The sequence below is a fragment of the Crassostrea angulata genome, chromosome 5 (assembly GCF_025612915.1).
Source record: "Crassostrea angulata isolate pt1a10 chromosome 5, ASM2561291v2, whole genome shotgun sequence".
NCBI classification, from domain to species: Eukaryota; Metazoa; Mollusca; class Bivalvia; order Ostreida; family Ostreidae; genus Magallana; species Magallana angulata.
Window position 1 is genome coordinate 31,743,851 of NC_069115.1, and position 22,123 is coordinate 31,765,973.

At 32.5% G+C, this 22,123-nt stretch overlaps 3 protein-coding genes across 3 annotated transcripts; all 3 read right to left on the reverse strand.

Annotated features, from left to right (window-relative positions):
* Positions 1-1,696: 1,696 nt before the first annotated feature.
* On the reverse strand, positions 1,697-3,507 carry LOC128185966 (uncharacterized). The gene is made up of 4 exons (XM_052855685.1): positions 3,375-3,507; positions 3,208-3,269; positions 2,969-3,103; positions 1,697-2,778 (listed from the first exon to the last, which is right to left on the reverse strand). Exons 1-4 carry the CDS (start codon positions 3,434-3,436, stop codon positions 2,366-2,368), a joined length of 672 nt encoding a protein of 223 aa, XP_052711645.1. The 5' UTR covers positions 3,437-3,507; the 3' UTR covers positions 1,697-2,365.
* A 5,402-nt stretch (positions 3,508-8,909) lies between these two features.
* On the reverse strand, positions 8,910-11,854 carry LOC128185775 (beta-1,3-galactosyl-O-glycosyl-glycoprotein beta-1,6-N-acetylglucosaminyltransferase 4-like). The gene is made up of 3 exons (XM_052855436.1): positions 10,949-11,854; positions 9,985-10,211; positions 8,910-9,290 (listed from the first exon to the last, which is right to left on the reverse strand). Exons 1-3 carry the CDS (start codon positions 11,827-11,829, stop codon positions 8,971-8,973), a joined length of 1,428 nt encoding a protein of 475 aa, XP_052711396.1. The 5' UTR covers positions 11,830-11,854; the 3' UTR covers positions 8,910-8,970.
* Positions 11,855-19,294: 7,440 nt separating this feature from the next.
* LOC128185086 (beta-1,3-galactosyl-O-glycosyl-glycoprotein beta-1,6-N-acetylglucosaminyltransferase-like) lies at positions 19,295-21,238 on the reverse strand. The gene is made up of 3 exons (XM_052854763.1): positions 20,322-21,238; positions 20,017-20,243; positions 19,295-19,730 (listed from the first exon to the last, which is right to left on the reverse strand). The coding sequence occupies exons 1-3, from the start codon at positions 21,206-21,208 to the stop codon at positions 19,417-19,419; spliced, it is 1,428 nt and encodes a 475-aa protein (XP_052710723.1). The 5' UTR covers positions 21,209-21,238; the 3' UTR covers positions 19,295-19,416.
* Between the last annotated feature and the right edge of the window lie 885 nt (positions 21,239-22,123).

The following is a 22,123-nucleotide window of genomic DNA, read 5'->3' on the forward strand; positions in this document are numbered from 1 at the left end:
ATGAGTTGATTTCCGTTTGACAACCATTACGTTCGCTGTTCTGATACAAGAATTCCTGCACTGCGTTGAAAGATGGCCGATTTTCTGGCAGGTTAAACAGCGCATACTCATTGCTTTACACTTGGTCTTGCATCCTTTGTAGAATTACTTTCCGCAAAGGTAGCAGGCTATGCCGGATATGGTGCGCGACATTTGGGGAATTTACTGCTTATACAATGATAGACCTGAGGTACTGGGATCTAGGTATTACATAGGAAATGCAATACTCCGGGCCAATTCTTAAAAATTCTCAGCCAATTCTCACAACCTGACTTTAGCGTAATATTAAAGGAACACAAAAATAATGTTGAAACATTGTATTTCCTTGAATGTCCAAATTAAAAACAGAAGCAATGAAAATATTCTCGCTTTCTTACAATATATACTCGTACTGTTCACACTAGTTTTGTTACTCCAAACTGTCAAGAGTTAAGCGACGTCCGGGAATCACCACGGCGGAACTCAAACTTACTTTACACAATTCAGTCAATTAACACAATCACACTTGAAGTAACTGTTTTCAATTTGTCTTTCATGGTTTGTATGTACATGTATAAGCGTTTTCCCTTTACCTTGGAGATAATGTTTACTTCGTTGGACGATCCTTAATAGGTTGTATCCGAGAAGCTTGAAAAAGAGGTTTAGAGTGGGTGATGAAAATACGTATTTATCAAAAGAGCGTAAACAAATAAGTTACGCGCATAGCCCAACTCTCGACTGTCTTAAGTCCAATGCACCTGAACGAATTGTGGATAGTTTGTTCTGTTCTTTGGAAAGGCAAAATTAACCCAAGACTTGTATGACGTCCTATCAGTCTTTGTTTCGAATTCCACAAGACACATGATATCAAAACCTGAGAGAAAGTCAGTATATTCCTGGTATTGTAGTCTCTTATTTAGTCCGCATGTGTTTTATGCGAGGGATTTGATATCTTCATCTGCTCACCTGCATTCTCCTATTTGGTGGGGGTGGATCCATTTTGGAACCACTTAGCCGCAGGTCATCCTCCATCACCGCACTGATTGTAGTCCCACACTGCAGTCGGAGTTTGAATCTCCTTGGGCCCCGGGGGTTTCGTTGGCGTGTTCTTCAGTGTAAAACAATTTATTGTCAATTTTTAATTTATCAACCAATAACTTAACGTAAATGTATTTTTAAAACTGTAACGAAGAAAAATTCACTTCCCAGTTTTCTTTTAATGAAGGCGATAAATGTTATAATAAGTTATTTTTAGTATCCTTTTTTTCATTCCTTAAGCTAGACATATTAATATGTTTTCCAGTGTATTTCTATAAATTTCAGAATTAGTTAGGAATAGTTTATCAATGACGCACTGCTTCGGCGCGAGGGGAGATTTCATAATAACATGAAAACAAAAATTTCATAAACTTCAGCAAGCATTCCGTATTTCTTTTAAAAAACCACGGATCATCGCTGAACATAAGATCCGCTGCTTTAAGGGCATTATTGTCCGCTTTATTTATAGTTCATTTGTCTATACTCCATCAGTTAAATGCATTTGATATACAGCATGTTTACAACGTAGACATTGGCGTTCACCCACTTAAGCTATATCAAGTGCACCATTTTGAGATGTATGTTTTGAGTTTAAAGGAGGAATGATGTTTCAGTGAAGACGTGACCTACAATGTCATACTAATATTATTATGGTGGTTTATACAGCAGGCTGTTGAAATGTTAATTCTACTACACGTATATTGAAGTGAAATACGCCGCTAGATATTTTTACAAAGTACTTGTTTTGGATTTAATTATGGCACCAAATGTGATTCTAGAAGGAATTGAATTTAAAGTTCCATGTGGTGAAACAATATGATGAATATTTGTGCTGTACAGCCACGCATTAAAAGTACATGCAGAAATACTTTAGATGCATTTCAAATGCGGATAACAAATTTAAAATTTGTGAAACGTCGAGGTGCAAAAAATTCTGACGTTTTGATGACATTGGAAAAAGTTGTTTAAATTTGATCATCATCCAAAGAAGTCAAGCGTTAAGGTCTTATACTGGAGTTTTAAGTTCCACCCCTTTTTCCTTGTTGACCGCTCAAAAAAAAACAATCTTCATACCAGAGTGATTTGCTTGTGTCAAAATGTTGGTAAATGACACGGTTCCAATAGAAGAAGCACATATTTTCGGGGTTTTTTTCCTATATCTTAATTACATTAATGAGAAAGATACAGTGTATAAAAAAACTGTCGATTCAATATTTTGAGATGTGCAATGATGAGTTTATTGGTATATAACCATTGTTACAAAGGAATAGATATCTTGAACATGTGAGTTATTTTTCTCACTGTAAAACTAGATTCTTTCATTGACCGTTAAAACACCAGCAATCATTTGATCGTCCGTTTCATTAACGTTTTTGATTTCTTCATAATGGACATTCGTTACCGGTTCCAGGTACATCGGATCAGTAGCATTTTCTATCGGAGGTTGTTGGTGGCTTTCCCGAAATAAAGATTCATACTCGGCAACTTGATTTGAACAGTTTTCCTCTTTTTTACTGTGAGACACCTCAGTCCTCTTCACACAATGTTTATAGAAATATATTACCACAAAAAATCCAAATAGAACGACAAACGCAACTATTATATAAAATATAGAATTCGAAAACCCTTGGATGAAAATAGCATCCCCAGAAGATGTTTCTGTTGTCTTTGACGTTGTTAAAATCTGGGATGTTGAAGTAAACGTTTTATTGAGGGAAATGTCTAAAAAGTAATCATCAATGATAAGAATAAAATATAATACATATTTTTGCAGTAATATTCATATTTGCATGCAAGTAAATTTGAAAAATGCAAGCGTTTTGTGATACATGAATGAAACAGTTTAGAGTTCTTATTTAACTGAGCAAAAAATGGCTTTCAGCAATGATGACAAAGAATGCTATAAATATACCGTGAAATATTTTACATCCAAATCTAAAGTCACATTCGCTAGGCTTGCAGTCGCATAAGTCCTGACACCTTTTCCCAAAAGTCGGATATGTGCATACTCTGGAACAGTTAATGTCTTGGTACCCTAACGGGCATTCTACGTAAAGAATATCGACATGATAGTCCAATATACACTGTGAATAGAGAAATATACAGTACGTGTGAAGTTCTAAATAGATTATTATTAACTATTGTAATTACTTTCACAACTTGATGTTTCATCATTCCAATATGTCCCTGCACAGCATACGGGTCCAACATAGCTTTTAAGTAAATAAGTATCCTTTATATTTGTAAAAAGTTAAGATAAATGTTTATAAATAGTAAATAATAAAACAAAACAGTAGTATTTTGTAGTCATACCATACCTTCCACATAATGATAAAACTGGTGTCCAGATTAGAGGGAAAACTATCAACACGAAACTCATTTTGTACAGCTAAAAGTTGAATTGATTCAGATCACTTGTTATAATTGCGTATCATATCTGGCTTATACGACGATCTTCCGTTAATAACTGAAAATAAGATCTGTAATGATAGCCAAATTTTAAATCAATTAAAAATAAGGATGTTCATAATCCAGCTAGATATAATTCAAATCCGTTTTTAAGAGTTAAACAACTTTTCAGCTCAATACATCTGAATTTAGGGACTTTAATCGTTGAATATTATATCCCCAGTAGATGTTATTTAGTTGACGATTGACCATCCAAAACCAGCCATTTATTAAACAATACTCGAGCCTTCACTTTGTTTTTTCTCTGTTTCACATTTATATAATTTCAATAAACATTAAATCAACTCTTCCATGGAACATGTACAACTATACCCTAGGTTTGTAAAGTTGAAACACACGAGTAACTAAAAAAAAACCAAATAGTAATGAGGCCTTGATTTATTGTTTCCGAGATGTGTCTGAAAGACAAATTCCTATTTCACTGAGATATAAAATTTCAGTCTGAGTTATTATATGGAGTGTTTGGTCAATTTCAGGCTAACTATCTTATTAACAAAGATATATACACCTTTAAGATCGCGCATACATTAAGTTTCTTTGTGTTATCAGATTATTAACATCCTCAGATGTTGATGATATTAATACACATTATAAATTATGTTCATATTCGTTTTAAGCTCATTAAAAAAATACAAGATTAAAACATACAAGTAACTGAACCGAATTTTTAAAAAAAATCTAAAAAACAAAAAAATAATACAAAACCTTATGATTAAAAGACCTACTTCTGTGTCTAAATATGAAGCTTTCACGAAAATATGTCAATGTGTTGATTGATCATAACATCTAAAAATTTTGAATTTAAAAATCCAAAGAAAACCAACCTAATATTTTGGTTAAAGGCAATAGCGCAGTCTTAAGAGAACTCCCAAAACCGGGTATCAGCCGTGAAAGTGAATCAAACAGCATTCTGATTCTTCATAGACTCTTCAACTGTGAAGAAGTCATCTGACTGAAGACCACTAGATGATAGCAGCGGCGCATAGGGAGAGAGGTAAATAGATTGAATTGAAGCGAGATGGACACTTCTTTCAAAAGATTTCAGGAAGAACAAAGTCCTATAATATATGCTATTAATAAACTCGCATTTTTGTAGATTTTAAAAATGAGTATACACTGGATCATTTGCTTTCGTCGTATCTTAAACTTAAAAAATTGTGTGTAAACTAATTAATATTAAACTAGAAAACTGACCAGTCAGGAAGGGCCCCGCTATGACAATTAATATACAGAAGTGAAAAAAACTTTGAATTCCATCCTCTTTATATTAACAATGATGAAAAATAAATGCCCGGCATAAGATGTAAAGAACTGCAATTTCATAGGATCTCATGATTTGTAGTTGGATATGATTTTCATCCAACAATTAAAGTGTTAAACTGAGGGGTAAAAATATAAGGGTGCAGCTCATGGAATGAGAGTTTAATTTGATTACATTAAAAAAAAATATATATGAAAATAATAAGTAACAACTGTATTTTTAAAATTTCAAGATAATTCCTGAATGTCCAAAAACTCTAAATAGTAACCTTGTATCTGCATAAAACAGAGATAACCTCGTGTCTTATAAAAAAAACTAAATGAAATGTGTATTTAAAAAAGATTTAAACAGGTGTTTTATAAAATGCAAGCCTTCAGTGAATACAAATACATTGTATCACCCAGAGTTGACCTCAACTTCAAAACAAACATCAGTTGCAGACAAAGGTGTTCATTAATCTTCATATCTGCAACAGGCAAGATAATTAATCCCAGGGGGTTAATTGTTCTGCTCTCTCACCCTTTTCTTCTAAATTTACAATAAGATTTGTTTTTTTTTTTTTTCAGAAATGACAGAATGGGGTTATCATCTGATTACCTGTTAAAATTAACAGCATTAAGCTAGGCAGAAAAAAAATAATTTATAATTAAAAAATAAAATAGTGAAAAAGGATATCTTAATATATATCTTCATTTTAGAATTCAATAAAATTATCATAAATCATTGTGTACGGTATTTTAACCAAAATAAAGTATGAATATTATATTTTAAATCCATATTTCAAAGAATATACACAATACACAACTACACATCATTCAAAATTGACCTTAACTTCCAAACAAAGTTCATTTGCAGACACAGGCAGTGCAGTAATTAATCTCAATGTGACAGATAAAGATAAAGCTTAGGATTTTCTTCCTGTGGAAGGTTAATTAATCCCAAAGGACAAATATTGCACAGCCTTTCTAGTATACAATGTAAACATTCTCCGCAGTTATCTCTCTTTGCCCATTCATTCTTATGCATAGTTAAGGAATCTACCCCACCACCCCAGCTCCAAACCAGAAGACATAGAGAACCAAACTTAGCATCATAATATGTATTTCTGCCTACTGAACTACCATACCAAATTTGAACTTGACTGGGCAACCATAAAAAAAGTTATTCGAAAAAAACAGAAAATTTGTGGACGGAAGAGTGACAGACGGACGGACAGAAGGACGGACGGACAGAGTGATTACTATAGGGCACCCGCAAATCCTTGCGGGGCCCTAATAAATATTTTATATATATGTAAAGCTGTGAATGTACAGGTTTTTATGTAAATTTTTGAATTGCAATTATAGTTTGCGAAAACTAATCTGAAATTAATTTCTTGCAATATAAGAAACATGACCCACTGGTCTCACCGGTTATCACGTATAATATAGTAATTTGACTTTTACGTCAGAGAATCAGTATAGAATACACTAAAAAAAGGTCGTACGACGTAATAACGACGGACACATTCAGTTGTTGGGATATAAATTAGTAGATCACGAAGCAAATGAAATATGCTTCAGTTATTTATGATCATTGACTTGTTGTTTGTGGTTGCTTCACGGTTGATTTAAGTGACGGTCAGCCACTACATATATATATATGAATATTTTTAGTATGTTAAATATTTGTCACCACATTTCTCATATTCCTATGTAGGATATATTTTGTATTTATCTTGTAGGCATTTAAGTAAGATTACCTTTAACTGAAAAAAAATTCATTTTTATTTTTATTTTTTTATGTACTTGATCTCCCCCATTACTTCAAAATCCTGATTCTATTAAAAAAATGTCATAATTTTAAATTCTTCCTTGATTTATTTACTGTCACTATCTCAAAATTGTTAATTTCCTTTAGTTGATGAACAAGATAATGAAGTATAATTTAAGTACTTTAATTTATTATATTTTTGTACAATTCTAGTCAAGGAAATATGTTCAACTTATTTTGTTTCATAATAAAAATGCACGATTGCTAATTGATATCTATTTATCACAATGGTTTACAATAATTTATATAAATCAAACGATTATTATATGATGTGACATGATCAAAACCCAGTACTACATATTAAAGTAAATAAATGAAAAACTGAAAAGGATATAATAACGATTCTCTAACATAACAGATCTAAACAAGACTTTTTGATCAGTGTTTACAATTTAAGGCAGACATAAGTGTATGAAATATAAATATTGATTTTTTTAGCAGAATAAATAAGTGTAGGAAGTACAATCCGCTAAATCATGCTAGGTTTAATTCCTTTTTTAGAACTGACATATTTTGCATTTAATACCTTTAAAAGCTTCATGTGTATAATATACTCATATGTAAATGAGCTTTGACATTTGTATAGAAGTTTAAGTAACACATTAATACAGGAAGTTAAAACAAAGTTGGATTTCCTTTCACTTACATTTATATATAAGACTCAACAGATATTGTGGTAATTTTCCAAGAGCTAACTCAACATTTCTTTCCATCGTACATTAGAATAACTTTTTGTTAAATCAAGGATACTTCTTATCCACATGTTTAATTCGTCTCGGGGTAGAGTACTCGTCTTTTTTGTCGATTTAAACAGAAACCTCAAAATTTATATAACTTTGCGTTCCATATTAATTAATCTGGCAAGTAGGATGGGTTGTCAATTCACTGAGCAATAATTTGTGTTGATTGTTAATATATTCTGCCTATCGAAAACATTGTTTAACAATTAATTAGTAAATCAAAGTTTGATTTACTAATTAATTGTTTCTGTTTAATTTTGCATGTACTTACATAAAGTCTTTAATAAATGCACTCTTATAAAATCCTTTTCTTGCTTATATGACTGATACTGTAAATTCCTTATATTACGCGAGTACTTAATTTTGCGAGCCCGCTGGTTTGTATCAAATCGCGACAATATAAAATCGCGAACGTGGAACTTTTCTTCTTATTTCTTATATTTTTCAACTCTCAGAAAATAATGGTGAGTTTTTAAAATCCGCGAAGAATGCTTCTCTCGATTTTACGCGGATATTAATTCCGCGTTTAATTAGTAGTATACTGTCATTGGCAAATAACGAGTAAACTGTTTGTTGTTTATCCTTTTGTTTCGATTGCCATAATATTTCTGGTAAATTTGCTTTTCCCTCCCCTCACTTTCTGCCTAAACCAAACTGACTGACATTGAAATCCAATGCTCCAACCGTCTTATGGAAGGTTTTAATTACGGAAAGAAAATAAATTTGCGTATATGTAAAAAATGATATGTTTGTTCATATTAACGATTTTCAGTTTACTTGTTCACCAAATTCCGAAATCGGATAAACAGTTTAGTTTCAACAAGAATAAATATGCACTTTTTTAAAATTCCTAGTTATAAAAATCATTTTATCTGAATTTTCATGTGGTTTTGTTCAAACAATAGAAAGCAATTGACTCTATTTAAGTTTTGTTATTCTCTTTTAAACATCTGCTGATTTATCGGACATCATTAATGAAACTCAATGTGTTGCTTTTTATCTCTCAGAAATTTTTCACTAGATTATATCTAATCTTTTATCCTCCTTTTTAGCAAAATATTCTGCGACCTTTTTTTCTCAAGTGCTTCAAATAATAATCAATAGATAATACTTAACGACTCTTGATTTTATGATAAAATTCGGTGCTTATAGACTGCATCTTTAGATCATGATGATGATAATTGTTTTCAGATATATGGTTATTGAACTAAAAAAAGTGAAACGTAAGCAATAATATTGAGCATTGTTTTAAGCTCTGTTTTAACTTTGATTTCCTTCAAGATGTTATGCTAATGTTATTATACTGTAGCTATAGCCCTGAAATATAAAATGTACATATACCAATCATTTATATTGTCGTGTGATTCTACAACTTGTTTGTATTGTGGAAATATTCTTATCGTTAAATCAAGAAGAGGATCATCAACGACCTTTATAAATTAACTTATTCTCCTACATTTTTCTTTACCATCGTTGGGGAATTTTCATATTTTTTCTGTGTTTTCATACAAATTATATAGAATAAAACGAAATATGAAAACGATTTACATTCTTTTATTCATAAGAACATGATAAAATGAACATCCATTTCTCTTCTAGAACATTTTTATTGGTACAATTCAACTACATGTATTATTTCTCTACAATGTTCTTAATGTGTGCTATTTTTTCATAATATTCCGTATCAAAGTTCAGTCGCTGGTAATATTCCTCCCGTGTCCTGTTATAAATTAGTTCGTCCATACAAAGTAAGGCTTGACTTTGGTAATTGTGGTGAAATTTATTGGCAAAGAACTCAGGTCGACGAGCAAGAAGAGGAAGATCTCCGACTCCAAATATACATATCGATCGAACAAATTTACCGTGACATTGGAGTGAATTTGCCGTATCCCTCCAGTTCTTAAAGCGAGATAGAAAAGGTTTTCGTACACCAAAATCTGTCTCTAAGTCACCTTAAAAAACACAAAAAAATGAATTAAACTCAAGTATACATTTTGTATTTAATTAAGGTAACTCACAACATCTAGACTTAAGAATACCAGTTATACGTGAGATACAGAACTTATAATTCTTTGTTATCTAGGAAAAGCTCAGGTTATTTTTGGGATTACATTTATATTTTGAAAAGTAAATATTTAGGTTATGACATAGAATGAACGTGACAAACATGCTGAACTGTTTATGTATATTTAAAACAAATAAACAGATAAAAACACCAGCTTGAAAAAGAATTTTTACCGGTATATTGAACCAATGCATTTAAAAACATGGCACGAGCCTTATTTACACAACCAAGAATGGTAAGATTTAAGTCTTGCTAGCAACTCTACGAGTGACAGTCAATTTTTGGTTGATTATTAGCAATGCAATACTGAAGCATTGTAACCAAAGAAAAATAGAAAATAAAATTTGACCAGTATTGTGACCATACCCGATTAAGAATTTTAAAAAATCAAAATATATAACAGGTATGAATTTGTCGGCCGTTAACTTTCAGATTATAAAATGTATCAACTCAAAATAGTTATTTAAATGATTTTGTTGTTTGTGGAGATAAAAGCTGCTTTACATTGCAATGTGTTCTGATACATGTATTAAATTGCACATCAAGAATATGGTACCATATAAATATCTTTTAATACTTACCCTTGAAACTCCCCGGAATGCCGAGCTTGGGATTATGAATCAAGGTGGCAAAGTATGTTTCGTCTGGGACCTCTGTTTTCTTTACCCATCTGAGAAAATCAGCAGCTACATCGTTATTGATGACGTATTCCACAAATTTTCTGTTTAAAGTCACGTGAACCGATCCTTTTACGGGATGTATATCATGAGGAGGTTGCTCTCTTATATTCCATCTATATTTGTTTGCTCTAATTGAATATAAAAAGGATTATTAGAAATCTGTAAAACAGCATTAATTTATTTCATCGAAACGCATTAAGAAACTTTATGCGAAAGTTTTATATTCATACATTTAAGTACAGATATAAGTGACAAAAGTCTTAACACGGCCATGTCAGTACTAAAAAAAAAATTGAAATACTAAATATTGATATAAATCAGAAGACTGCAATTTTTTACCAGTGTATTTGTATATGCAAAAAAAAAATAGAATAAAGAAATTATTTATTTTACTAAATTTGAATAAGAAGAGCTGTTATGGTTCTCATTCCATGAAAGTTATTTCCCTTGGCTGCTATCTTTGTTTGTCAAAGATGTGAATTTTTCACTTTGACTACCAATTTTAGGTATGTTAAAAATGTACAGTGAAAAAAATTCAAACAGCACTACAAATACAAAGTAAAAAAAGCTCTAAGCAACGTAAATACATCATTCAAAAAATTCTATCTGCGTTAAAATACCCGGTAGTGCAAGTTGATATTGGTTGAATAATAAAGGAATCATGGCAGTTTGACCCAAAATATGGCCGTCAGCTGGAGGTTACTCCTGCTGGAATTACTTTTCTGAACTCATCTTAAGGGTAAAATAATCCTGCCATAATAGAAGCATCAAAAAGACAGTTTGTATATGTACATGTACATGTATATAGCTGATGATACAAATGTTGAAAAACATTTTAATATTTTTAATGCCATAAAATGCATACCTCTTGATCGTCCCCTCTGCGTCATTTGAACCATTATAAATTTTTAAAATTTTCACCAACTCATAATTTGTACGAAGTGGAAATTCCTGTCCAGTGAGATTGATAAAATATTTCCAAGTTGAAAATGATAAAAGATTTCTCATGCATTCAATCTCTGGTAATAAAACACCTATTTTCCCCCAGTTCACTGAATATCTTTTCGACGTTAAGAAAACGTTTGGAAAGCAACGTGTGATGCATTTAAATCCATTGAAGACGTTAGGATGTGTTTTCTTGTCCACGTGAACACAGTAAACATTTTGTGGTCGGTAAATGGCTCTCAAAAGAAACTCAAATTGTTCTGGACTTTTGTAAACAAGAATGCTGTAGGCAATTGGGAAATGTTTCTCCTCGTCTGATAAAGAATCTGTTATATATCCTCTTGACGAAATAAAATGTCCACAGTCTTTTGTTTGCTGACACACTGGCAGTGAGGGTATTTTGGTGTTCATTTTACGTCGTACGTTTTTGATTTCCTTTATATTGTTTTCAAACAGTAGGCTACAATCCACGTTTGAGACACGTCTTGAAGGACCAAAGAATCCTTCAAGTGAACCATTCACTGCTTGTGAGTCTTTGTACAAAGGTGAAAACGATACAGCAAACTGTGGCCCAATGTTAAATAGTTTGTATCTAAATTGCATCTCTAAATCATGTTCCGTTTCTCTGTTCTTTGAATCCGGATTCGTCCGATTTTTATAATTGGTTTCAAGAAAGGCTGTATTATTTATCCCATGATACACTTTGAATTTTAAAATATAATGTGTTAAAAATGTTAGACAAAAACTATAAAATAAAACCCAAATCAAGAATCTTTTTCCGTTAGTAAATTTTGAAGTCATTGTAGTTGCTTTAAGAAGAGACACGTTTGAGGGGTCATGAATATGTATATCTTATGAATTTCAGCCGTGATTGGGATTTTTATGTATTATAATTTCTTATCGATTATTGTTTTTCTTTACTTTTTCTTTTGCGATGCGAGATAATCAGTGATTCTGGAATGTTCACTCCTTGTATGGCGGTAATGCATGCAACACATGTTGTGAGTGAGACACAAAAAAGTGAAACACTGTAAATCAGCCAGACAAAGTGAATTATCATCTGTCCGATAAAATCTCGAGCCTGCAATAAAACGGTTGTATAAGTGTCGTCAGCTTTTATTCTTTCCAATAAAAATGTATTTTCATAAACATAATAGGTGACTACGATATGCCAGGTTTACTATGTGTTCATAGTGAGAAAAATATTCTATGATCAAATGAAACGTGCAACAATAGATTTATATATTATGTTTTCTATTGCTGACAAACACTAAGTATATTTTCTTTATATTCTATATAACACATCTCTTATCTTGATCGCTGATTATATGTTTTAATGAAAAATTTGTTTCGAAACGTTTGTTTTTTTAAATTATGCTTCTCTAAGGCCCTTTCACATCAAGTTGCGTTCCCATATAGTGGTCACGGCGTTGTAAAATCGCTGGTATCGCCGAAGTATGACAGGGAGAAAATGCCCAGGCGGCGAGTTCTACTTGGCGATTGACTCTCGCCGAGTATCTGCAAAGCGTCCATGACGTACTAAGAGTTTTTACTTTGCGATCACGGCGGGTCCAGTGCACTGACTGCGTACACAAGACTAAGATATACTTATACTAATACTTATGGGAATGTACATTTCAATTTGAACGCGAAACAACAAGAAATTTGAACTTTATAACAAGTAAATAATTTGGAAAATTTTCTTTGTTTAATGACATGAGGTTAAGGTTATTGAAACATCACTTTTGAAATAATATGTGACAAGACAAAAAAAAAAGTGTTTAAAAAAAATAACCGTTATTAGCTGCTAGAAAACATGAATGGATAGTAATAAAAAACATTCCACGAATTACATGATCGATTTGGTCCTGATATAATCCCAGATGTTGCTTTATACATGGTTATCCACATCAGGTTTGCTTGCTATAGTACAACAACTATTGTTCAAGATGTGTGGTCTGGCTGACATCGCACTAGAAATACCGAAGAGGTGCGTTATAAATGCCGATAATCGCAGCAACAGCTCTTTAGGGGAATGATAAACACCGGGTTCAGACGCTGCGGATGCGTACGCCAGTAAGAGCGCGCTTGGGACCCGGCAATCACATCAACAAAGAGGTCTCTGTGCAAGCGCAATTGACTAAGTACTGCATCTAGGCTCCAATTAAGTGCGTTACTTGAGAGCGCCAGCGGAGCTATAGTGGTTCTGTTGGAGACCTTACGACGCTGTCACAGCGACCCCACTTTGTTTCAATCGCATGTTTATCAGAACGCAGAGCCAAGGCTCGTACTTGTGCATGCTCAAAGTGCGCGCCGTCGCATGGCATTTTTGCAAGCCAAACACAACAAATGAAGATATTGCTGTGCTGTTGCTACGCTGTAGGATACCCTTCTGCGTGTATAAGCACCTAGGCGTTTTAAAAAATTTTGGGGTGCAACGGGATCACTGAGGACGCAGTCAAGATGCATTTCCTGTAATTAAAGAACAATTAGACATTTATAATCTCTATATAAATATGAGAAATACTGAAAATAAATTATCGACAGTAGAAATTTTTACTATAAATGTAATATATCTCTGTTAAATTAAATTTATAATACTAAACATGTGAACATCGAAAATAAAAAGAAATTACAATTTTGTTTTACTACTTTATTCTGTTTCTGGTCCTTAAATATGTATTTTTTTTTTCAGGGCAGTAAACAGAGAAAGGGTTGCAGCTACAGGTAGCAAGGGGCAGTTTCGCATAAAGTACCCTTCAATATTTTAGTAAAAATGTGTTACTGTATTTGAAGGCCTGTATGTACTATGAAAATTAGTGAATTGATTATAGGTGATAATTTTATGGTAGCAGGGAGTCATTCCTATATATTTATGTAAAGCGTGTAGGTCCCATAGTGTTATAGGGGATGCTTGGGAGTCAGATGCGAAAAGGCGACTGTTGGCAAGTGTGCTCACTTTTCATGCAAGAAGAAAGTAGGGCAGACGGTAAGTGAAAAAGTGGGAAAATGACATGGATGGGAGGTGGGGCGGTACAGAGGGACAGGGAGGGGACATGTTAGACTACAGGTTGCACCCTGTCCCGGTGGTCATCTCTCTGCAGGGAATACGTTAGGGTGGGGTCTTAATGGGCCAAAATGGGTAAAATTTTGACATAACACAGGGTGGTCAATTAGACATTTTATTTAACCAGAAAAAGATATTGGTGTCATTTAGTGTAATTTTTAACCTTAATGTCCTTCCTTAAGCCTAACAGGTAGTTACGAGTCAATTTGATCCAGGTGCAAATTATATTTTTTCCCGCAACATATTGCTAAATCGGGTTACCCCCACCCCAGATTTTTAATGCATAAAAAAAACTGTCCCGTGCTACCTTCAGTTCACTGCCTGGTATTTGCGTCTATAGCCCGATAGCCTGCTAAATGGGGGTACCCCCACCCAACAATTTCATGCATTAAAAAAGAAGTCCCCTGCTACTTACAGTTCACTGCCTGGTATTTGCCATTATAGCCCTATAACCTGCTTTAAGTGCCTGCTTGTACTTATGGAAGGAAATCGTAAATATGTGTTTGGCTTTACGATACTGTAAGTTCTAGGAAACCACTGTTTAACAGGAATAATTCGAAAACCTAGCTAGTAGGACACAGGCTTTGTCTAATGAAGTTTAAAAGCAGAACTTATTACGGTGAATAATTCGTAAAAATCTTTCGATGTGCCTGGTATTTGGGTAGTTGCATTTTATGATTCATTCTATCACAATAAAAAAACAACACACATACTATATAATACAAAATAAATGAAATTGATATTTTGACCTTACATTAAAATCTGCGTGACATCTGTTTCAAAGTAAACAGCTAGATAACTGGATGTAATTTTTCTAACCCATCTTAGCTGTTCTTGTCTCAAGGTATTCAATGTATAATGAAGGGATATTGAACAATTTTGAATCATTTTAAACTAGTTAAATATGTATTGCAAGATAACAATGAAAGTGAAATAAACCAAATTCACATGACTGACAACATATAAAAAGCCGGTCATTTTGCACTTCAAATTTTTTTAATGAGTTATCTCCCCCTTGACAAAAAAAGAAAGTTTAAATTTCGTCATAAGTGATTCATTTTCTTTCATAGATTAATAAAGAGAAAGTTCATGCATGTATTTACCAAGAGAGTTCTACGAATTTTAAGTTACTTTTTACAATATCTTAATAAAACATATGTTGCGCATAGACTTTAATGCAAAATTCAAGGTGTAATTAGTTGGATCATAATCAAAATTTTGAAAAATCCTTTGGTGGAGTATTTTTATTGGATAACACTGTCAAAATGATATCATGATTAAGAATATCGGACCATTCATTTATTAGGTACAAAATGTGGTCGTTATACATCGAATAATACCTTAAAGGTTTAGCACTAGGTACATTCAGCTCTGGAGATACTGTCATTACATTTGATGTTTGTTCATCTGAAGAGTTAAAATAATTCTAAGGTAATAATGGATCTGCCAAAGTTATATCTAAATTAAAAAGGTTTCTACGTAGGATTATTAAATTAAACTTATTCAATGTGACAATTAAAGTCTGTCTGTCTCGATTAAACCACGCCTACGTTTTCAACGGCATGCAGACAGTTTTTGTGGCAAAAATGGGATTTCTTTGAGTGTATCTTAGACATTACATTTCTGAAAAATACATGCATATTGCAAGTGTTGTAAAAAATAATTGATTTATTAGGCTTTTGAAACGAGCTGGTTGTTTTTTTATCTGGGTCAGAGTTCGACCCCTTTCTTTATTTATGGTTACATTGAAATTAATGTTAAAACGGGCTTGGCCCCTGTGCATCTACCGTCTTTCGCTTGATAAGCGGCGGCCAGGCGCTTTTGTTGCGGCCGTCCGTAAAGAAATTTACCTTTTGCCGAACACATGATGATCGGTCAACTATTCACTGACTATTTAAATTCAAACTTTTGGAGTTATCGGTTTTCCAAGGACTTAATATCAACGCACCGTACCGTCGTTTGATATACCAGTATTAATGTTTAGCATTGCGAATGTGTTCGATAAGAACATATGTTCAATTAATTCAAATAATTGTAGGTTTCTCCCTTTTTAATAAGAAAGTTATAGATAAATCAGCAATACATCTTTTTTTCCTTATCTTATTTTTCATCTATATCGGTTTTTGGATAATTAGAGATTTATTGATGTCTAACCATCTAACAATACATTGGCAATCATCAAAGGAGACAATCCGTTATTGTCCTAGGAAAATGATGCAAATATAGATTAAAATCTGATGTATGTTGTGCATCAGCCAACCTATTACTGTATTTTTTATTCCGCCTCCACAAATTGTCCGTTGCAAACCTTTATATTCCTTTTTGCAGCTATTTTTGATGTGCAATCTGTGGTTAAAAAAAACTTAGTGTAAAGTTATTAACTGCAGCTGTTACTAATTGCTAAGGAAAAAGATTTAAAGTGCTCTAAACTTTTTTTTCAAAATCATCCTTACCTTTAAATATCTAGAAGACAAACTATATAATTCTAAAACAAATTTGTTGTGGACTTTTAAATTTGAAGAAAATAAATGTATATTAATTTGATACTTTCTGGGTTCTTCGAGCAGGATAATCTCTCTATCTATCTATCTCTCTCTCTTTCTCTCTCTCTCTCTCTCTCTCTCTCTTTCTCTCTCTCTCTTTCTCTCTTTGTCTCTTTCTCTCTCTCTCTCTTTCTCCCTCTCTCTTCTCTCTCTCTCTCTCTCTCTCTCTCTCTCTCTCTCTCTCTCTCTCTCTCTCTCTCTCTCTCTCTCTCTCTCTCTCTTACACGTCTAATTTTCATATTTTCTAATTTAATTGAATGACTTTAATAACCGTTATGAGATACATCACACGGTAATATTGGTAGAAAAAAACATTTTATATTTTTACATTTTATGAAAATCTATAAACCACTAACTACATAATTATATCTTTATATGGTTGATATTTACTACTGTGTTTCTGCTGTGTTTCTTTGAAACAGCTATTCAAGGAAATTCTAATTTTGTCGTCAGGTGATTTTTTTTCAACAGGTATCTCGTCGGAAAATGAATACGAAGATGCGTTTAAAAACTTGCAAAAATCTATTTAAAGAGGGTTGTTAAATTGCACTTATCGTAATTCATTGTTCACATAAGAATCAAAATTGAAGCAAGCATTAAAAAAAGACAACAAAACTTTAAATACATGGATGACAAATTTTGAGTAATTGTATTACATAGTATATACTCTGTAAAACACAGGAACAAAGTAGTGTCAGCCTTATAATTTGAATTTACAACTATTTGTGTCATCTACGCGTGTATGAAATATCATATGATTGTTAAGTCGTTATGAATAAATATTGGAATTGAAATAGTTCTACATGTACATAAAAGTGTTCTACAAACTTTTCCGATAATTGTGAGCGGATTCTGTACAAACTGAAAGAGCATAAAAAGAAATTAAATGCAATTCCTGTTCACTTTACACTAACTTAAGATTTTGGGGAAAACCCGCAACTCTGATGAAAACTGAATTAACCGATATTCACATTCTGCGTTCTGTACTGTGTTCAAGTAAATTACATTTTACATTATATAATTTTCGGGGGCCAAATTGAATATGATATGGTAAAAATAACCATAAATCAAAACAAATAGATAAAACGTAAAAAAAAAAAAACTATATCACAAGGCATAAAAAATAATATAATAAAAAAAACACTTTGATTGATGATTCTAATTACAAATAAACAAACCTCATACTCATATGTAACGCAGATTAAAATATTTTCTCCTTTATATTGTTTGTCTGTATGTTTTTAAAAATGTATTTAAAACGCGAAGCAAAATAACTCTCGTTCTTGCATACGTTTTAAAATGTAAATAAATAAGTAGAAATCAACCAGACGCTCTCTCTAAGCGCAAATCTTCAAAGCGCTAGGTAGACTGAGCTTATCATAGTTTCGCGGAAACGCACATCTTCTTATTTCCTGATTGACCCAAGTAATCAATGGATCTCCATGCGTGTCCTTATAAAACTACAACTATCAATAAAGATAAGCGGATGACAATTTATTTTCCCAACTCACAATGATGGCTCGAATTCTCCGAAAACCACCGCTTAATCTAATCCTTATGCATATCACATTAATGTCTAGCATTTGAAAGACACGCAATAAGACCTAAGATTGACAGTTGTTATACATGTACTGCAAACTAACGTTATATAGTTTGTTGAAAGTTTTCAATATAATTTTGAGACGAGTGAAGTTATATCAAAAGTTATAATTGATGTAGGGAGTTTTGTTTAAATATGCATACAGTCTCCGTTAGGAAAAAAATAAACAAATCTCAGATTAACCCATTCTAGTCTTATAATGAATTTCTGTACATCTTCAATCGACTATCAATTTTAATTTACAGAAAGACAGGTCTACAAACACTATTTTTTCCTAGAATTGCGTGGTTGTAATTAAAATGAATGCATATTTTTGAAACACAGGAGAGATATGAAATGATATGTTTTTAATAATATCTTGAACAATACAAAAAATGAACATGTAAAACTATATAATGATAATTTCGACTTCAGAACTGTGCTCAGTTAAGAAACATTCTCTTATTTCTAATTTGCTCATAAAAACGTTTAAAAAAATGCTGTTTAATCGCAATATTATTAGTTATTCTGATTTCTCAAAAATAATGGTGAAAAAAATGTTCTTGCCCATACAGTGTATATAATAAAAACGTTCTGGTGTGTGACAATTAATTAATACAAAACACGGATTTTAACACCCACATAACCCATTTACTATTTTAATTACTAAATATATGAAGTATAAAGACGTTTTCACAAATTCATAAGCAGCTTTATAGATTAAAGAGGTTACATGTAACCAGATTATCATCGACAAGGGCCACCAGCGACTGGAACGTGTCCTTTTAGCCCACAGGAAAGCAAATTGTACATACTTGTACATGCATATTGTGTATCTGCATGTCAATGCAAAGTGGCCGTGCGAATAAATTTCTGTCGTAATTCAAAGTAAATAACAACGGGGGGGGGGGGGGGGGGTTAAAATGATTTGATGACAATTGGAAACCTTTGAATTGTCTCTTTTAAGAAAGTTAAGAGGCTTTTTACCTTAATTTGTCCTAAATGGACATTAAGTTGTGCGACTGTGTATAGAAATTGAATGATATTACAAACGATGCTTGTCTGCGATTCCAGGGATGGAACCTTCTGACTATAATGGCCAGTTTTAGAAGAAAAAAAACACATACCACAAAAAAAGCATTTATGCATAAAACACTATTTTTTATTTATCAAATAGGTCTTCAAACATGTAAATGCATTTATACAATGTTTCGGATATGTTTTAAGTTTTTATAATACGTTGTATCAAAATGCAGTCGTTGGTAATATTCCTCCCTTGTCCTGTTAAAAATAAGTTCATCCATACAAAGTAAAGATTCTCTTTGGTAATCGAGATGAAATTTATTGGCAAAGAACTCAGGTCGACGAGCAAGAAGAGGGAGATCTCCAACTCCAAATATACAGATCGTTCTAACGTATTTACCATTACATGGTAAAGAGTTGGGTGAAGTTTCCCAGTTTTTAAACCGAGATAGAAAAGGTTTTTGTACACCATAATCTGTTTCCAGATCTCCTATAAAAATAACTTGTATATTAGTATCCTTCTCATGAAAACCTGATACTAATATGAAGTTGATGTTTTAAAATCTGTGTATCTATTTCATATTGACATCAGTAAAAGCAGTAATGAAATTTTGAGTTTTGGAAAAAAATTCAACGTACGTCAAGGTTTGTAATGCGTACATTTTAACCACAATATAAATAAAATCATAAAGTGACCTAGACAATGCCAATAGCCCTTTTTACTGAATTGTATTGAATTAAATTATTGTTTTACTTTTCTCTTTAGTTTCTCTTACCTTTAAAACTTCCTGGAATTCCAAGATTAGGATTGTGAATTAGTGTGGCGAAGTATGTCTCATCTGGAATTTTTGTTTTGTTTACCCAAGTTAGAAAATCAGCAGCTACACTATTGTTGACGAGGTATTCCACAAACTTTCTATTAAGTGTGACGTGAACCGATCCCTTTACTGGATGAATATTATGGGGAGGCTTTACTCCAATTTCCCATCTGTCTTTGTTAGCCCTTTGAAAAAAAGATAAATTCATGCTTTGACATTGAATTATTTCCATTTAACAGTTCTTGCTTGAGAAGATTACAAACCTTTTGATTGTGCCTTCCCCATCGTTGGAACCATTATAAATTTTTAATATTTTCACTAATTCATAATTTGTACGCAGTGGAAACTCCCGACCAGTTAAGTTAATGAAATATTTCCATTTTGAAATTGATAAAAGATCTTTCATGCACGAGAGTTCCGCTAGTACTATTCCTATTTTCCCCCATTCCACCTCCATTCTTTTAGATGCCAACTTCACATTTGGAAAGCATTGTGCAATGCATGAGAATTCATTAAACACGTTTTCGGTGGTTTTTCTGTCAACGTGAACGCAGTAAGCATTTTGTGGGCGGTATATGGCTCTCAGAAGAATCTCGAATTGTTCTGGGCTTTCGTAAACAAGAATACTATATGCAACTGGGAAATCTCTCTCCTCGTCGGTTAAAGAATCCATTATATATCCTCTTGATAAAATGAAACTGTTACACTCGTACGTTTGATTGCAAAACGTTGGTGATTTGTTTGTAGTATTCAGGTTACGAACTCTCTCGGTTTCTTTCGAGTTTTCTTGAAACAGCAAACTACAATCAACATTTGATAAATATCTGTCTGTGTCAAAGTTTTGATGTCGAGTATAACTTTTGATGATTTTTGATGACTTGTTTTGATACAAAGGTGAAAAAGAATAATCAAATCGTGGTCCATTATCGAAAACCTTGATAATCCGTTGCAAGAATCGATCTTTAGTTGCACTTTTCTCCGCTTCGTCTGTAACGTTTTGGCTCGTCCAAGTAATAACCGATTGAATTCCGTTTCTTTTTTCTGAGCAAGAATTGTTCATCAACATTGTAAATATGATAATACAAATACCTAGTAGCACATAAAATATCCACATTGTTTTGTTTGTAAGTTGTAAATCCTTCAAATTCATTGTATGAAATATTCACTTATAGTGTTTTCTTTTTTTGTAAAAACGCAATATTACGTAACTGCATAACTTAATCTGGATTTATCTTATCTGAACCCATCCGATATTTTATAAATGATAAGTCCTTAAATGCACTCATATCAGCATTGGCATAACGTTACTGGGTGCATTGAGAGCATAGTCTCTAATCGGAAAAGTAAAGCTCATTATATCGACAAAACTACCTTATTCAACATTTTATATGAAAAAAGAAGAAAACATTTATAACAAGCGTAGGTGCTGAAAAATATCAACGTTGGTGTTTTAGGTTTAACTCCAAGCAGGCAATAGTTATGTAACATGCGTTTTATTGTTTTTGGTTACATTTAATTTTGGGGCGACTCAACAAAATGTTTACGTCTATGACTGTGAATCAAATCGTGTCATTTAAAGACAGGCATTTCAGTTATTAATAAAGGAAACTAATGGATATACCTGATAATGTTTGTAGAACAAATAGTTACGCTGTACATGTTAATGATTTTTATATCTATGACATGATCATTATAAAAGTGTTCCAAAGCGTAATATACAACCCTAGCAAAAGGGTCAAAAAGAAAACTTAAGCATTAAATGATAATTTACTAAGCGTATAGAATCCTTTTATTGCTTTCTAATTTTGAGGCATCATTTTAAGCAAGTGTTAAAACTGTGAAGGTTTTACGATTAGAGATGTGATTTAACGTATCAACTTCGTTGCATTACTATCTTTTTAAAGATTTGTTATAGTAGTATAAAACTCATAAATTTATAATCGTGATATTCAATGTCGTTTCATCAATTGTTGTAGTGTAAGCATGATGCGATTCAAGATCTGTTTATCAATTGTTGTAGTGCATGCATGTTGTGGACGGCGCTAGTGTTTTATCTTATCTCATT

Excerpts from the sequence above, each read along its gene's own strand:
- LOC128185966 (XM_052855685.1), bottom strand. The coding sequence starts at position 3,436 with ATGAGTTTCGTGTTGATAGTTTTCCCTCTAATCTGGACACCAGTTTTA. Across the intron at positions 3,270-3,374 it reads GTTTTATCATTATGTGGAAG|CTATGTTGGACCCGTATGCT; the intron begins GTATGGTATGAC and ends TTTACTTAAAAG. Across the intron at positions 2,779-2,968 it reads TGGATGTAAAATATTTCACG|ACATTTCCCTCAATAAAACG; the intron begins GTATATTTATAG and ends ATTACTTTTTAG.
- LOC128185775 (XM_052855436.1), bottom strand. The coding sequence starts at position 11,829 with ATGACTTCAAAATTTACTAACGGAAAAAGATTCTTGATTTGGGTTTTA. Across the intron at positions 10,212-10,948 it reads GCAGAGGGGACGATCAAGAG|AGCAAACAAATATAGATGGA; the intron begins GTATGCATTTTA and ends ATATTCAATTAG. Across the intron at positions 9,291-9,984 it reads CATTCCGGGGAGTTTCAAGG|GTGACTTAGAGACAGATTTT; the intron begins GTAAGTATTAAA and ends GTGTTTTTTAAG.
- LOC128185086 (XM_052854763.1), bottom strand. The coding sequence starts at position 21,208 with ATGAATTTGAAGGATTTACAACTTACAAACAAAACAATGTGGATATTT. Across the intron at positions 20,244-20,321 it reads GGGGAAGGCACAATCAAAAG|GGCTAACAAAGACAGATGGG; the intron begins GTTTGTAATCTT and ends TTTTTTTCAAAG. Across the intron at positions 19,731-20,016 it reads AATTCCAGGAAGTTTTAAAG|GAGATCTGGAAACAGATTAT; the intron begins GTAAGAGAAACT and ends TTATTTTTATAG.